General features: G+C 40.4%; 1 protein-coding gene across 4 annotated transcripts in view; it reads left to right on the forward strand.

Annotated features, from left to right (window-relative positions):
* Nucleotides 1–11,943: 11,943 nt before the first annotated feature.
* SDK1 (sidekick cell adhesion molecule 1) overlaps nt 11,944–17,861 on the forward strand; it is a 384,804-nt gene continuing 378,886 nt past the window's right edge. The window contains exons 1-2 of one of the 4 annotated variants that reach the window (XM_041401548.1): nt 11,944–12,293; nt 12,845–14,216. In XM_041401548.1, coding sequence (XP_041257482.1) covers nt 13,757–14,216 — 460 coding nt within the window. In that variant the 5' untranslated portion in view covers nt 11,944–12,293; nt 12,845–13,756. Of the gene's footprint in view, nt 12,294–12,321; nt 12,428–12,466; nt 12,558–12,844; nt 14,217–17,861 lie in introns of those variants that run through there. The other 3 variants (XM_041401551.1, XM_041401550.1, XM_041401549.1) reach the window with 3 other exon arrangements.

Genomic DNA, 17,861 nt, shown 5'->3' on the forward strand with positions numbered 1-17,861 from the left:
GCTTACAGACATTGGGACACATCTATGCATGAAAACTTCCTGATGTTCTCTGTATGTGTGAACATGTGTACAAACTTCACACTTTGTTAATTTTGTGTCTAATTAATGCACAACTTGCAAACCCATATCTTATAATTAAACTTCTTTGTCATTAGAGACTCACTGCTAAGACACTTCACAAATATGTCCAATTTCATCTGCAAAGAATGACAGATTATAAGTAGCACATTAAGCAATTTGAAAATCATTTGGGAAAAAAATCAAAACTTAATTACAGAGTTCAAATTATTGAAATTGCTCATGCCAGTGTAAAAAAAACCAAAAACCCACAACAAACCCTCAAAATTCTCCAACAGAAACTATTGACCACTCGTGTAAAGCTAATCTAAGAAATACAATTTGTCTTGAGGCTTTCCTTAAGAAAGCAATAATTTAAAACTGTGCTGGACCCCAATAAGTAAGGCTCCAAGACAGTTTTGATCCATTGATGAATCCTTCCTAATATGTTCCCTGAGGTACAGTTTTCCTAAATCTATTAGACATTTACAGTCTTTCAGGATGTGCTGCCTGAGCTGCTCTATCACACTGTATTAACTTGACAAGGTAATGCAGTGCTATCTTTTATTTCCATGGAAAGAACTCAGGTTTGACCTTGGAACCACTAACAACAGTTTATTACCCCTAACCTTACTAGAGGGACATTCTGACATATTCCTGCAAATTATTACCCCAGACATATGGTACACATTAGGTACAAGGAGGAAGTTATATAGGGGGGTTACTCAGGGCAAGATCCCAAGTCTACTAAAAATCACAGTATTATTTCTACCTAATAACCAGTTCTCCAAGGAAAGGCAAAACAAAACAAAAGCAGGCCATGATGGTCTAGTAATTTATAAAACACAGTTACCACAACAAACCAACAATTCCCATTTGTTGCTTAGTGGCTTCTCTAGGCTATCAGCATGGAATCATGGTACTGACTCCTCTTGGAATCATAATGGATCTTGAACCCCACATACAATTATTCCTCTTCCAGTAAACACTCTTACATATTTGTGGGGATAAAAGGAATGTCCAGACACCTCTCCCCTGCTCTGCAGTGGCCTCTGGAAGAGTCACCTGAGTATTACTGTGCTGATAAAAGGATCCCAGCCACACTGAGCGCAGTTGTAAACGCTCCCATGCAACAGATTTTGTGAGTTTATGCATCACAGCAAGCTTCCAGGAAAGAGTTATTTGTGCATTAATCTTCATCTTAATAACCCCTTTGCTCCAAATAAATTAGCTATACTTAGCTGTGTCATAAGACGTTATACTGCAATGTGCTGGAAGGAAAGCTGCTCTTCCATTTTTCTTTTTCAGAATTACTCTCAGCTGCAGTGTTTATCAGGGAGCCAATGCAAAGTGTGACTATTCAGCACAGGGGCACAAGTGAAACCAGGGTTCTTTTTCACCCTTTTGATATTTTTCTAGAGACAGATTTATGGATATTACTTTAAAATATACCTTAAAGTAACTAAACCCAGAATAATTCAAAACGCTTTGTAACAGAAAAATTCTACATCTGAGGTATTTCAAGCAGCAATTTAAGATGTATTGTTCTTTCCTTGTTCAGAGGCTTCGTAATCATTATTTTACAGCATTTTAGGATGCCTTTAAATGAATTTTTGCCTAAATAATGAGCGCTAAGTGACTGTAAGCCCCTGGGACTTGTTAGAGATCAAGCAATAACAGCAAGCAAGGCACAATGTCTCCAACCAGCACACCAAGCTCTGCTCCAGGTGACATCCACTGAAACTAGAAGTGTCTGCTTAAATTAAATCCTGCAGAGATATTAATCTGCTGCAAGTTAAGCATTTATATATTACTGCTGTAATATATAGGATTTGCCCCTTGCCTGGAGTACATGTACTAAGTCCTTGCAGTATTAAGGCTTTATTTTGGATTTATATCATTATGACAAAAGGCAGAATTAATCTCCGCATTATTTAGCACACATATATATAGTGAAAGGAGAAAGGTCACAGCTATGAAAGCTTTGCTTGATCTACTACAACTCCCTGAGACTTCAAACACCCATAACAGGATTCAGACTCCATCCAGGTATCCAATTGATTAAAGCTACTAATTTTGTAAAAAATTAATTACAACTGAATGAAAGAACTCTCTGAACATATGGTTTTGAGATTTGCCAACATCCAAGGCCAATTTATTTCTTGTTCATCTATGTATGTAAGATGTCTGAGACAGCGTGTAAATCTCCTTTTGAAAAGCTGGAGTAAAGAATTGAGAAAGAAAAATCAATATGTGACATTGTTCAATGAATGTCACAAAGCAAAGTTTCTCTTGTCATATAAAAGAAGTATGGAGACTCCAAACTCACTTTTTTTTTTGCCATGCATTTTACAAATAAATGTAATTGGAAACTTTTTTTACGGATTTAATTGCAAATATCCTTCCTTGCTGGCTTTGTTCTTGTCATCAAAGCAAGTAACACATTTCATTGTTGACAAGTCTCAGAATTTGGAACACTTTCTGCTGTTTTTGTTTTCTTTCTCACACATTAGAGAAATTCTTTGGCTGTTGCTATTATCAACAAAGATTGCTGGATTCAGGTGAAACCAAGAACAATCAACCACTGTGCAATAGCAACTTCCTTCCCTGTCTGCTCCCTGAAACTACTGAAGAGACTTCCATGGATAAGGTCAGAATTTTGCTCCAGCTCATGAGGCAGCTGTTTCTCTCAGGTTTGATGAAGTGATGTTTATATTGCAAACTCCCAATAATTTTTAAAGCTAAATCATGTATACAAACTTTTTTTTTTAAGTTGGAATGTTAACACAACTATTATTTCTATTGGAAAGCAATATTGAACATTAAGAAAAATATAATCGGGAATAGGAAAAAGTCCATTTACAGAGTATTTTCTAAATAAGCAACATCTTCTACAGAGAGAGAGGCCATTGCATGTCTAGGTAAAATATGTGAAGACCAGTTACCAGCTAGAATGGTCTGAGTGGATGGATCAGGAAAACTAAGCTGCTGAACACTGGCAATAAATAAAACTAGTTGAACTCGATGGTGATTATTTCATTTCAGATGTTAAAAATCTCTTAAATTCCAAACTCCAGCACACTAGAGTTCATATTACTCAAGAATTATGACATCCACAAAGGGATTTATCATTCTTCAGTTTATGTTCTCTAATTTCACACTTTTAGTTGCTTTAGCTGAGCTTTTGCAAGTATCACCATAGAGATGAAAATTCACTGTTGACAACCTCTACTCTTATTTGTGGTCTGAAATAATTTAGCATCACTTTTTTTACATCCCAAAGCATGGTTTTCCTGACAGATGAAAGATTTCTCAGAATGCCATTCTTCAGGAAGGATCCTAAATAACATCAGGCCTAAAAATAGATCTGACAAAGTTCCCCCAAACACACACTCCTTCCACACACCTTTCAACCCAATGATTATTTTCTGAAGTTTGTTTCAGTTTATCATTCCAATCTACAGGGCTGAACATCAGATAACCCACTTGTTTTTAAAATCATAATCAGGCAAGACATTATGGCCAAACAAAGAGCATTAAATGAAGCAGTGGGAGATTATCTGTCAAGGCTGTGATGTCATCCACAGCACCATCATTCCTGTTCAATATCTGTTTTCCATAAAAAACAGATTAATCAGCACTGATTTTTAATTTTGCTTCTACTGTTTCCATCTTAAGCAGTCTGTTGAGTGCATGAGAACTTATCTTCAATTAACATGTCTGGGATTACTTGTGGTGTCATTAACTTTAAAATATTTGCACAACATTGGGTTTCCTTCCAGTCTTCTGGAAATTTTATTGCTAAAGAGATACTGAGAGTTCACAGAACTTGTTTGGCAGTTGTTTTAAGAATCCATGGTATATCCAGGCATTATGTAATATAAAATAATATTTGTATTATTTAAGAACTTTGAAGGTATTTTGCATTCGTCTTCATGACTCTTTCAAAGTATTAATTTTGACTAGCGAAGAAATATGCTGCTATTTCTCTACAAAATCCACCACCTCCCCTCAGTTCTTTTAACCATCTTTATTTTTGTTTAGGCTTTTAATGTTATAAATTTCATAACTGAGTTCAGCTGTGTGTGAATGAATCCAAGTTACATTTCAATACTGAAATTTCACCCATATCTACCTAATTTTTGCCTTTGTGAGGTGGCTTGAAAGGCTTCTCTATAAGTCTGTCAGGAAAAGCAAAGATAAACATTCTCAGCAAAACCAAGTAGCTCTTATTCTCATCCTACACAATCTGGAATCCATGACAGTTCTGGGGAGAGGAGGGCAAATGATAACAACACACTACTTTCTTTGGATTTTTTCACCTTACCTGTAAAAACCAGAAGTAGTGACACCAAAATGTGTAGGGCTGCAGCAGTTGAACAAACATGATGGAGCAGAATTAAGTTCCATCTCTGGGGAGATCCAGACTAAGCTGAACTTTACTCTAGGTCACTGTTAAGGCAACAGGAGTCCTGTTCTGATCACCAAGTGCTTCACAGAGCAAGTCACCTCACTGTGGAGGTTGTACCTTTTCCTCTTGGACCTATGAGAGCCCTGGGGAGCTGCTCCCAAAGGGAGGTCACCTTAGAGTCATCTTGAAATACTTAAAACCTGAAGATACACATAGAAAATAAGGAATGAGATCAGATTTAAATACTAATTGAAGATTTACAGATTTTTTAACAGTATATTTGTTAAAAGAGCAAAGAGGCTGCAGCGTTATTGTATTGCAAATGCCACTCACTTTAAAGTCCATAGTTTTCCTTATTTCACTAAACTCATTACTTAACCAAAAATCTCCAATCTCTTGCTGTACTAAAACTCTGTATTGGTAGGATCATATGTATATATAAGCCAGCTACAAGAGTCAGATCATATTACAGCTCACTAACAATTATTTTTAAAGTGTATTTATATTCATCCCATATAAGCATAGTGGATTTTTTTTCCATTCCTGTGAATTATTTACACCAGAAGTGTTGATTTACAAAGCTGGGGTTTCATCAAACTTGACCTATGTGAAATGCATGCACCTGATGGAGTTCTCTGAACTATTGATTCTGCTGCATCCATCTGTCTCACACTCACTGTGTTCTGAGTACTCTCTGAAGAATAATGCTGGCATCTGTTTTAAGTATAAGCTTTCTAAATTACTGCATAGATGCATTACAGAGTAGTTAAGAAAAATCAATGGTTTCTATGTAAATAACCACAAAGCTTTCCTGCTTCCTTTAAAACATAAATTTCTTCAATAAAGATTGTTTTATTTTATTTTTACTTCAATATTTCTCCTTTACATCAGCTATGCTGTCAAAGCTACCCTGATATTCTGCTGCTGTTTAAATTTATCACGGGTGTGAACTCCTTTGTTGTGGGTGTTTTCTTCCAAGGAATATGCATTTCATATTGTCTGTATTACTGAAAAGTAACAGTGCAAAGTGAGATTTGGATTCAAGACCTTAGCACATGTTTAAACACATTTTCATCGCTTTCCAAAAAATGGTGCAAGGGTGTCACCCAAGTGGATCTCTTAGAAAATATTTCAGATTAGCCTTTTAAAATAACATTTAATTGCTATGGAAATTAAGATAAAATGTCTGTAATTAGTATGCAGTCTTCTCTTCTGAGCACAGAGCAGCAATAATAACCTTGAGCTAAAGCTGTAAGAATGGTGAAATGTACTGTCCGTGCCCAAGCCTGGATTTCTACAAAATTAATTTCTGTTAGCAGAATCATGATAAGAGACCTGTGGAAAGGAAAGCTCTCCAGTGCTAATCTGAACTCTTGTCCTATCTTGAACAGATTCAAAGATATATTATAATTGCTTTTGATCATCTTAAAAAAAAAAATAATAAAAAAGAAAAAAAAAAGTTGTAAGAAAAGGAAGAATTACAGAACTGAGAAGAAGCAGTCTAGAAAAAGCTGTTAAGCACTGAGTAGATGCCAGTACAGTCAGTCAAGAGAAGGGCTGAGCTGATGTACACAAAGATGGAGCCAAGGCGAACAGTGGTGACAAATAAATTATTTTGGCCGCTAAATATAAGAACCTGCTGGTCAGAATCTCTGCACAGATATCTGGCAAAAAATATTTTGGAGCAACATTAATTTTATGCCAAAATAGCAGTACTTGTAAAAACCATCTGGCACAGTGGCTCAGTCACATTAACCCTCTCACTTTATCTCCCTTAACCAACAGTCTGGTCCATTTTTTATTTTTGTAAACCGGAGTTACAGGATCTAAAATTGACATCTCAACTTCAGTCATCAACAAATCTGGAAAATTCTTGGCTACACAAGTGTTCAGGAGCAAAGGATTAATAAAGCCAAAATGTCCTTAAAAGACAAGCCATGGTCTCATTATGGCAGAAAAGTATCTGCTGACATCCCCAAAGTGGCAGATTCCTCTGGATTTGAATCCTAATTTAAAATACTAGTCATCAATATATATTCATGTCCTATGGAGGATAAAATAATCTATAGCTAAGGTGGCCAATCACTGCAAATAGCTTCTGTTTATTCTTTAAAACTCACTTTGCCGTTTCATGACCTGTTTATTTTTATATGATGGACAAATTGTAGACTATGGCAGCAGCAACATGGCTGAGATGTTCAGTTTTCTCCCCTTTAGTGAGAGGGACTGCTCAAGACCTTGTGGTAATTGTTCCCATCCTTCTTCTTTGTCACACTGGCATTTTGCTTTTAAAGCTTTTCCATTTGAGTCATGTCAATCAAGTCAGAAAAATGCAGGGTTGTAATAATGAACTAACTCGTCACATCTAGCACTTTGCATTTCTCAGTTACAGGATCTCAGGAATATGCTATTTTTTGGAATATGATCTCCATGCATACACTTAACACAGTTCTTCAGTGTAATGGAGGAATCCCACCACAAAGTGTTCAATGGATGTCTTCACTTACTTAGATGTTTATACTGCATCTGAAAATAACCCATACCCTTGATTAAAACAGTTTTCTGCACTGTTCAGAGACTGCAAGAAAGTAATTTAGGTCTTTGTAATATTTTTGTGAATAAGGACATGGAAGACAACAACAGTTCACTAATGACTAAACTAGTACTGTCTCTGGGAGAAACCATGGGCATATTACAGGATGTTAATCAGAAAATTCAGAAAATTGTAATCAACAGAAATCACAATAGATCTCGCATGGGGTACAAGGACTTCAGCTAAGAATTTTGTGGGGGATTTTGTTAGTTGGATTTTTCGTATAAGAGTTATTGAAAAATGGAAAACACCATGAAATCTAATCTCATTTTAAAGTGTTTAACATTTTATGTCCTGCCTGAGACACGTCCTGCAGAAGCAGTACTTTTTTCTCTTGTGAATGGGCTTTGGTTTAGTTCCAGGAAAAAAAAAAAAAAAAAGGATGGGGGGAAAAAGACTGCAACTAATACCACAGTTCCTACAGTCTGATGTATTCTCTGGAAGTCTTCTGCCTAGTGTGATCAAGCTTAAGCTGATGCATTAATGCATTTCACTGGTAATATTCAGCTGCTATTCAGTAGATTTCTTTTGCACTTATGGTTTCAGATTCTGCTTCATTTATTTTTTCCTGATCAACTAGAAAGTTGAGGAAGTCCCCAAGATGGCACTCCTCAGTACAAAGGTTAAGTTCAACTGAAACATTCAGTCTTTGTCTGAAGTCTGCCCCAGTATTTATGGGCAATTTCAGACAATTCTCAAAGTGCTCAGGTCACTCGTGCCTGGGGCATCATCAGAACCATGAAAGGGCGATCCCGGCAACCCATGGCCGGGCGGCCAGACCCGCTGGTGTTTGAAGGCACAGACTTCTTAAGAGAAGATCTCTCTTTCCATTCTAGCCCAACTTGTCTGGAGTAGAATCATTAGAGCCCCTGTAGACTTCCTCTGGGAGGCTCTGAGAATGTTTTCAAACGTCTACATTTTCAAAAAAGCAGAACCTGTTGTCTTGATCCTTTATGTTACTTCGCTAACTCTCTACTCCATAAAACACAGCAGGGCAACATGGCTGGGTCATTGTGAATTTCTTCTGATGGCTAAATGAGAAAGCCTATCGTTACCTTGGGATAATACAGAAGGTGGGATAATTCAGAAGCCACGTTAGCTCCGTGTCCTGACGGCACACACATTGCTTCCATCAGTTTAACTGTATTTGAGCATGAATACAGCCGTGCTACAGCTCTAGCAGGATCCTTCTCAGGCTCATAAAAGCCATGAAACATTTCAATATATTCATTCTGCCCTCAACTTCTACAGCTGTGCCTTAGAACTGCACCTCGCCTGTTCCCACACTCCAGAGCACAATCATATTAAGCAGCCAGCAAAGGAATTTAACTCTGAATTTGCTCGCATTTCTGAATTTAAAATCAGACGTAAGAGGTACATAAATCTAATTCTAATTTCTTTTATGTAAATTCAAACCACATGGAGAAAACAAAAATTTGTCATTCTGTTTGTTTGGGGGCTTTATAAACTGACACCATATTAAGTTATTTAAGGCCAGTAAAACTTAATGGGAGTTATTCTTGCTCTTGCAACAGCATTTGCTCCAGGAGATACTTCCAGAAGTGTGGTGAAGTCATTGCCTAATGTCTCCCCTGAGACTTCCAGCATATAATGGGATACATTTTTCCTTCTCTTCCAATGTTTTTTATTGACGTAGAAGCATATTTACTTGATAAAAGCAGAGCAGCAGGCTAGTGTCCCTCAGGAATATACCCTTGCTAGGGAAGATTTTAGCCCCCTCCCAAAAGTTCATTGAATTCAGGTTGATTTAATATGCTGAAAAACCTCCCCATTTGAAAGAAAGTTACTTTCTACTTGCAAAGTCATTGTTTTCTAAAGCACTGTCCCTCCTGGGAGAAAAGGAAAGGCAATATAAAAACCCTCTGGGACTATCATGTGGTAGTCAATAAAATTGCTTGTCCTGAGTTTTGCACTTTAAGCTTTTGAGTGAAGGAAAATGGAAGTCTAGGAACAACCCCTGGAACTGTTTTCAGGGTACCAACAAGATCCATACCTTCCATCCAAGGAATGAAAACCAGTAATTGTTCTACATTACTTATGATGAAGACCTTTCTAGAATATCAACTCTTATTTTGCCTGATATAGTGGTTCATATAGCTCTCAATTTAATTTTCAAAAGTTTTGGTAAAGACTTTTGCTTTGCCAGTTAAATTTTCCAGGTGGAGTGAATCCTCATCAAAGGTGTGCTGTCAAGAAACACCACATAAAATCACTGATTATTTTTTTTTTTTTAATAGAAGAGAATGCAGTATAATTATTTGGCTTACAGGACTAAAACAGCCAAACAAACCATCGCAACCACCTGGCTAAAAACTGTCATGTTTGGCATAATCTAGACCCCAGCTGGGTACCACCATCAACGACTGCAAGAACCAGAGACTGCATGAGGAGATACAGCAGATCCCAACAATCTTCTGAAGTGCTCAAAAACAAACAAACCAACCAAAAAATCAAACAAAACTCCCGAACAAACAAGAAAACCCTTAAAATAATATAAAATTATTTGCATATGAGAACGCTCCATCTGTAGGAGTTTAGCTAATTCCAAATGCTAAAGAGTCAATAAACTGTACCCCAGAAGATATAAAAGAAGAAGATTACAAGATTGTAAAAAAACACATTGGTGAGATTTTCCTGTGGAAGTAGTTCTATGATTTCACTTTCTCTGCTAGAAGGCTGCCTTTCCTTAAATGGCCTGTCTTGAGTAGTGGAGCCTTTTCTTCCTTTCTCTTTTGTCTCATTATCCCACTGCATTTACATCTCATTTCAAAACACAACCATCATTGATAAAAAGACTTTAAATCTTCTTTTTTTCCCCACCTTTAAATAACACTAACTATATTGCTTCTTTTGTGTTTACTTTTAAAATTCCTGAAAACTCACCCTGTCCTTTTTTCTGTCTTTATGACCATCAGATTTCTTGTTTATTTTTCAGATGGGAAATCTGGTCTACCAGTATTCCTGCTATAAGTTTAACTGTTACATGCATGCAGAAGAGAGGAGTAGTAAAAAGTTTTCACTAATCTAGATAACAAGATTTCAGATTTTTTTTTCAGGTATGAACACTATTAAATATATTTACTGTAACCAAGGTAAATAGAAAAAAACCCCCAACCATTAATATTGTCCTCTTAGAAGTGCTCATTGTTAAAAATAAAAGAACAAAATGCAAACATTTCACCCAAAATGTCAAGTATGAAAGACATCACATTCAAATAAGAAAGGAAGGCCTGAGTGACGAAAATAGGTTACTTTCCTGTGTTTATGTTTGTAGGTTACTTTCCTGTGTTTATGTTTGTAGGTTACTTTCCGATGCTTATGACTGCATGCTGAACAGATTTAAAGGGCTACAAGGAAAACGTCAATTTCAAAGTGAAACAAACTTCCACTGAAATTGAGCAATGACACAGAAATGAGCACTTCTGCTTTGTAGCACCTCGGTTTCAACAGCCTAACAATGACTGTTTCAGCAGACTTTTCACAATTCTCTCATAACCACTGCAATCTGCCTCCCTTAGAACTTATGAAGAAGCACTGAGGACTTTCTTAGATAACAAATTGAATTTGAAATCTTAATCTGAAATTTCCGTGAACAGCCCTACACTCCTTTGTTAACAGTGCTTAAAAAAAAAACCAAAACAAAACTGCCCAACACACAATTAAATATATTTTCCATTTCCAGTTAAGGCAAATCAGTCCCACCCAAAATTACTGGTTAAATAAAAAAGGTTTGTTTTGGTTTTTTTTTTTTCACTCTGCAGTAAAATAACTACTATTAATGGTGCAATGGGAGTTACAGATTGTTACTTCCTTGAGGTCAGTTCTGAACACAATCTGAGTTCAGTTTGCATTGTTCTCAAAACGGACGTATTGCAGGGAAAATCATAAGCACTGAGTCCTGATACGTGTAGATAATTATTAATGTGGTCTACGCACAAAAAAAGGAAAGTGTGACGTGACAAGCACAACAGAATCGCTATTTTCACTCTATTTACCACAAGGAAGAGGCTGCTGGTGAACACAGCTCATATCTCACACCAGGAAAAGGTGCCACAATAAGGACAATTTGAGTACAGCAACTTCTCGAACACAGGAACAAGCTGGCACACAGAGGGATAAAGGGTGGGCAGACAAGAGATGTCATAAAACTTAATAACCTGTTGGGTACTGGAAGAAGCAGGGACTGGCGTAGGAGGGAATCTGGCAGACAGATGTACCTGGGAGATACAAAGGGAGGGTCAGGAGGAAAAGCTGCCCTGCAGCTCTGGATGCTGATGGATGGAATGGCTTGGGCAGGGAGGCAGCTGAGGGGCAGGTGCTGGGCACAGGAAACACAGCCAGGGAACCAGGGAAAGTGTTCCCTTGTGCTGGGGTGCAAACTGTGAAGCTGCTTTACCTTCTTGTATGCTGTAAAATAACAAAGGCTTGACGAAAAGGTGCTTTCTTGGGTAACACACCTGTCAGACAACCATCACACTGGCTGTTAATAAAAGGGGAAAATGACCTTGCGTTCGATGTGAAAATACACAGTGTTTGCAGCACGGCTCTATCATCACACACCGCCTCTCAAAAAGGCAGGAAGAGCAGGAGCCAACCTCCAACTTTGGCTCTGCCAACCTGCAGCCCTCGCTCCCCTCCACGGGGCACAACCGCGGCGCGCTCAGGAAGGCGGCAGCACCGCACAGCCCAGCGCGCAGGGACGGGGTTAACGCGCACCTCGGGGCTCCCTTGGCTCTGTCACCACATTCCTGCTCCTCGCCCTCCGGCGCACGGGAAGCGCGGCCGCCGCGGGGCGCGCCCGGGATGAGGCGGCGGCGGCGGCCCGGCCTGTCCGGGCGCGGGGCTTGGAGGGGGCGGGGGGGGGAGCGCGAGACTCAGCCCCGCTCGCGCCTTTGCGCGTGGCCCCTTGCGCGCGCGCGCTGCCCGCCTCGCTCTGCCGCCCAATGAGCGTCCCGGCCGGAGGGAGCTCAGGTCTCGCCGCTCCGGCGGCGTGAGGGGATGGGGATGGCGGTGCTTGTGTGCCCCTTCCCGCGGCTGCGGAACCTGCACTGAAATAACCCCCCGAGCTCCGCACCGCCCAGTCCCGGCAGTGGCACACGCGTACAGATACACACGCGTACAGATAAACACACGCGCACACATCCCCCCAGCCCCGCGCAGGATGCGCCCCCCCCGGCCTTCCCAGCCCAGACACGGCCCCGCTAGTGAGGTGTAGGTCAGGGGAAGGTGGGCTGAGGCGCTGTGGGCGGGAGAGCCGTGCGGGGAGCCGGGAGGTGAGCCAGCAGCGCCGCTGCCGGTTCGGAGGGAGCTGAGGGGGAGCCGGGACGCGGGGCGGGGACGCCGAGGTGGGCGCGGGGGGATGGCGGGGGGCGCGGGCAGGGTCGCGCCGCGCCGCCGCCTGAGGCGGTGAGAAAAGTTGAGGCGGCTTTCGGGGGCGAGCTGGCGGGGCTCGTGTTTGATCAACTTCGCGCTTAGGTGCTTTGTTTTTAACTCGCCTTTATCCTCGGTGCACTTCTTTTATAACTACTCCTGTTCTTTCCTTTCTTTTAACAACGGAGGGAATCTCCCATGAAAGTTTTCCCTTCACGGAAGGCGGGACTGAAACAATACCCCGATGCTTTGTTCAAATATAAAACCTCCAGCGCTTGCTTTCCCTTTCCCTTTTTTTTTTTTTTTTTTTTTTTTTTTTTTTTTTTTTTCAGTTGGGTTTTATTGCCGCCGCTGCCGCTGTTGTGATCGCGCTTTCCCCCTTGTGTTTACAGCGCCTGTGAGGGAGAGACGCGCGGAGGAAGGACCGGGATCCCTGGGCTGTATCAGCGCGGAGAGCAGGAGCCCGGCTCAACCGAGCTGGGAGGATTTCACCTTGTTGCTGTTTGTTTCGGGAGATTTTCGCTCTCCCCACCCCGGACACTGTCCAGCTGAGGGTTTGCTTCCTTACTGCGTCCACAACCGGCCAGAGAAAAAGCGCTTTCTCTGTTAGAGGTGATTTTTGTCGTGGTCTCCCTGCAAGGAAGGGATCGGCACCAGCCTTCCAGGAGGGAGACAGGATCAACTGAGGTTTTCCCTACCTCCGGCAGAACGTGAGGAGTTCAAGTGACACCGGCACCGGCCTGTGGCTGACTGACTGCACAGCGAGCTGGAATCACAGCCGGAGCTGCTCGATTTACCTGCTCGAGGACCCTTCAAACCCTTCTATTGACGGTAGAGATTTGTATTCCAAGGAAAATCGGATTAATATAAACTATGCAGAGCTTTGCGGGGATATCGGGAGACTACTCTGTCTGCATGGCTAATCTTGAAATTGTCTGAAATAAATCCTTAGCGCAAGGAATAACAAGATACTTTCAATTAGTTTTTTTTTTTTTTTTTCCCTTGTCGCTTTTTTCCCCTTCTGCAAGAATTTAACACTTCCATCGGAGGGTTTTTACAGGAGAATGGGACACATGCTGGAGAACTCACCACGCTCCACAAAAATGACGGGGGTAACAGTTTCCATCACTGTTGCGGTATAAAAGGTTCTCTTTGGATTGTCTGCTGGTGGCTGCTAAGATGGATCAGTTTCTCCCTGTTCCTGTTTGCGATGTGCTGAAGGATCCGGATTTACTGAAATACTGACGCCCATGAACTTACTCCCTCTCTGCTGAAGGCATCGGATGTGACAGTGCAGAGAAAACATGTGTTTCACATTTCTGACTGGTTGTTTTGGTGCAATCAATACCTCCACAAGAAACATTGACTTAGGTGGCGACTGTCATAGCGGGAGGCACACGGAGCGCTGCTCCCGGCTTGCAGGCGGAGCGAGCACAAATCAAAGAGCCCGCCGATCCTGGCAAGTGGGGGCTTCGCTTCCCCCCAAAGCGCGGGGCACAGCCTCCCGACCCTCCTCAGAGAGCCCGGCCCGCGGGTGCGGAATGAGCGATGACCAAAGCGCTGTCAGGAGTGGCAGCCAGTCGGATCGGATGGGCATCAGTGAGGCAATACCGGTTGAAAGAAAGGTGGATCGCGAAATTATTGCCCGAAGGAATAGCAGGCGAGGCGGAATGATGATAAAGTTAAACTTCTGTTTCATCTTCTGTCGGGGATGGTGGGCGTTTCTGTTGCTTCAGCTCCACATGTTGCAAGCACTGGCACAAGGTAGGGCTAGAGACATTTTTGTTTATAGAAATGCTGCATCTGCCTTATGAGAGGAAGGGAATCTTGCTCGGGTACAGAGAAACCCTTTTACTTTTATCCTTATCAGAGATAAACTGCAGAATTTGCACTGAGCTGATTCATGTAGGAATGGTCGTTTCTTACACACAATCGTTTCTTTATGGAGCAGGGATTTGCAAACATGTTTCTCTCCCTTTCTAGTCCTATCCTTACCCTATCCCAACCTCCCACGGAGAATCACAATCCCTATCAGCACCAAACCTGCTTTTTAAATTTACTTAAATGCATCCGTGCTGTTCTTTCAGGCAGCAAAAGAGTTAACTGCTGGTTTTGTGTGTGTGTCTCTGTGTCTGTGTGTGTGTTTAAAACCACTGTGCTCTGAGATAAGTTATTAGGAGAAGGGGAGTCATAAATCCTCCGACTAGAACTAAACCAGGCATGTAAAAGGAATTCTTTAAACATATAAGCACTATTCTATGTGAGCCTCGGTCTCAGCATTGTTCATTTCTTTTGGATTGCCAAGTAACATTTACCCGAGACAAAAACTGCAATTGATTCGTATCTGAGCATTTCCACATCAGAGATCCTTGCAGTCAAATGAGTCACTTGTAAACGAAGGGTCAGAGTCGACCAATAGACTTTAAATACCAAGTGTCAGTCACTTTGCATGTAAATTCCCTTCTCAAAAAATTGCCAAATGTAGCCTAATTCTTAATAATCCTTTGACAGAGTAAACAATAAATGGCAGGCAGAAGCATTACAGTTGGCTGCGCCAAATAACACGCTGAACAAACGCAGCTTTCACTTTCTTTGCTGGGTTGAGTTTTATTGCTGTGTGCATTGTCTGGCTGAAGTGGGGTGTGCTGGACAATGCAGAACTGTATCGTGTGGGACCAGGAGTTAGTTATTAAAGCGGAAGTTAATACTCCATGAAGGGGAATAGTCTTTGTGTTTTAGCTCTTTGTTTTCAAGTATTTCACGGGGGAACAACGGTGCATTCAGTTGTAAGAAGTGGATGGGGCTCGTGTGTTGAGGAAGAGGAGTTGGAAGCCAAGTCTGCTGTAGTTTGTCTGGCTTTACTGCTAGCTCTGGCTTTACTGCTGCATCCTCAGAAAGTTTGGAGCCGCAGGATACAGAAGAGATTTAATCCAGTGTTTTATATGGACTCCACCCTCATAAACCTTTCTTTGTTTATGCTGTCACTGCTATTCCCAGATTACTTCTGCTGAGGCCTGCAAGCCCTAACAGGGTATTGTTATCCTGAAACAAGCCATACCTGACATAATTATCTCTGCAAATTAAAATTCACGTCACTTTTTGCTGTTTTTCTTTTGGTAGTTGTTGTTGATAGGTGCCAATATGATGCTTCATGTTGGTAGATAAATGCTGATGACTCTTGCTGCTTACATTAAAAAAAATATCATAAAAGGTAGTTTAGGTACCAGGGATTCAGGAATCATTTTAGGTGCCAGTTTTTCTATGGTTAGTAGTAAACTAGTCAACTTACTGGATTAAAAGTGAATGAAAACTTTTGTTCAGCCCATAGAATAGCATATTTTTTTAATTGCTTATTTCAGATTACTCAGCATTTGCAGTAGTGTCAGTTTCAGGTACTGTATATGTCAGGGGGGAGTTAAGTAGTGTATACAAACTGTCCCCCCAAAAAGTCCTTACACCAAGTTAGTTTTAAGTAACTGAGAGTATTTAAGGCAAGGAGGGGACAGGAAGAGAATAGGAGATATTATTTCTGAAAAATATTGGCGTAAAGCTTTGTAGTATAGAAGACATGAAACAATGAAAGATAAAACAATTATGTAATGCAGAAACAAAATACATTGTAATTTTTATAGAATGCTGAAGATTAGAGTTAGTCCTCTTAAGAATTATTTGACACATAAACCAGTGTGGAGGTCTTGATGTAGAGGGCTTTATTGGAATTTCACAAAATTTGTATTAATTTATAACTTACCATTCTTTTTGCACTCTGAAGTTTTATTGGCTTATTTGGAATTTCACAAAATTTGTGAAATTATTGGAATTTCACAAAATTTGTATTAATTTATAACTTACCATTCTTTTTGCACTCTGAATTCTAATGGATTCTAAGACATTCATCATTTTTATGCAAAAATTTACTTTAGAGAGAAGATGACAATATAAAAGTCCTTCATGAAAATGGAAATTCTTCTACAGCCACAGAAGTTTCTAATGGAATGATGTGGTCATATGCATGAGAGAATTACATGACTTCAATCTTTTTATAAGATAAAAAAATGAACATTCTAAATATATGGGCCGTGGCTCTTCTGAATGAATCATAATACAATACTATAACCAGCTAATGTTTCCATAATAACTATTCCAGCATTAAAGACATAAGAAGTATTTCAGGCATACTGAAATGCAGGTTCTTCATTCCTAGGAAACAGATCAGGTAAAGTTGTTGAGATCAAGTATCTTATACTTCAAGGTGAACAGAAGAAATGAGTTTCAGCTGCAACAGGTTGGTTGAGTATTCTCTGAACTTGAATGATCATCCATGTGAAAGCTGATCTTGTGATGAACTGTAGACAAAACCACTTGTAAATTCATTTTGTGCTTAGTTCTTCAGCTGGTCTGTCTTCTGATAGCTGTGTTACATATTTCAATACAAAATTTATCTGCTTTCTTTTTCCTTTTTAAAGTGAGTTTAATGAGTCTAAAGTGTACATTGGGTTGTTGTCCTGAGTTATAAAGGATTCTCTTTGAACCTTAGTGTTGCTGTGCAGACCTTCTCATGGTGGGAGTGAATTTGCAGGCACAGAAGACAAAGGCTGTGGCCTGTCCCAGGCTGGGAATGGAGCTCCCACTCCTGTGATGGCCAGGGCTCTGCACAGGGCTCCCTCACGCTGGGGGTGTGTCTGCACTGGCCCATCTCAGAAAAATTAACCTGTAAAAGTCCCCAACTGTTGCTTTGTTTACTCAGCTCTCTCTGCCTGCTGGCCTCTGCCACCAGCCCTCTTTTCATGGCATTTTTATTAAATGATGTACGAGATGCTAGTTAGCCTGAAGTCATCGTGTGTCATCAAATAGTGATGAGATGCTAATTGATAATCACTATAATTATCAAATTAAACTTTGTGAGGTGGTGGTAGAAGTGAATCATTTGGCCCCAGTGGCTCCTACTGTACTTGGAGGAACATCCTCCTGCAGAGTCTGGCTCAGGGGTCTGCATGCCTGGGCAGAGTCCTGGAATACACAGAGCTCCTGCAGCTTTGGAATTTATTCCTTATGTATGAGATTAACAAACACGGATGCCTACTGAGGTACAAAATGTTTACTAAACTACTGGAATATTTGTATGGAAATAGAAAAATTCTGCTTATTTAAAATAGGTTGGGAGTTGCTAGAGGCTACTCTACATGCATCTTAATGGATTTAAGTACCTTCCCAATGTCTATCTTTTGTTGAGGAATGAAAGAATCCTTTGAAAATATATTTCTTTGGATTGATAGCTGTTGTTCAGAAAGATTTTAAAATAGATAAAAGCAGAGCAAAGCTTTAAGCTTCTCCAGCAGGAGCCTGGTATCTTTAAATATTAAGAAAGAGAAGCTTGTCTGATTTTTCTTAGTTTTATGGCAATTGAAC

This window comes from Onychostruthus taczanowskii, unplaced genomic scaffold, assembly GCF_017590055.1.
Source record: "Onychostruthus taczanowskii isolate IOZ18803 unplaced genomic scaffold, ASM1759005v1 scaffold19, whole genome shotgun sequence".
NCBI lineage: Eukaryota > Metazoa > Chordata > Aves > Passeriformes > Passeridae > Onychostruthus > Onychostruthus taczanowskii.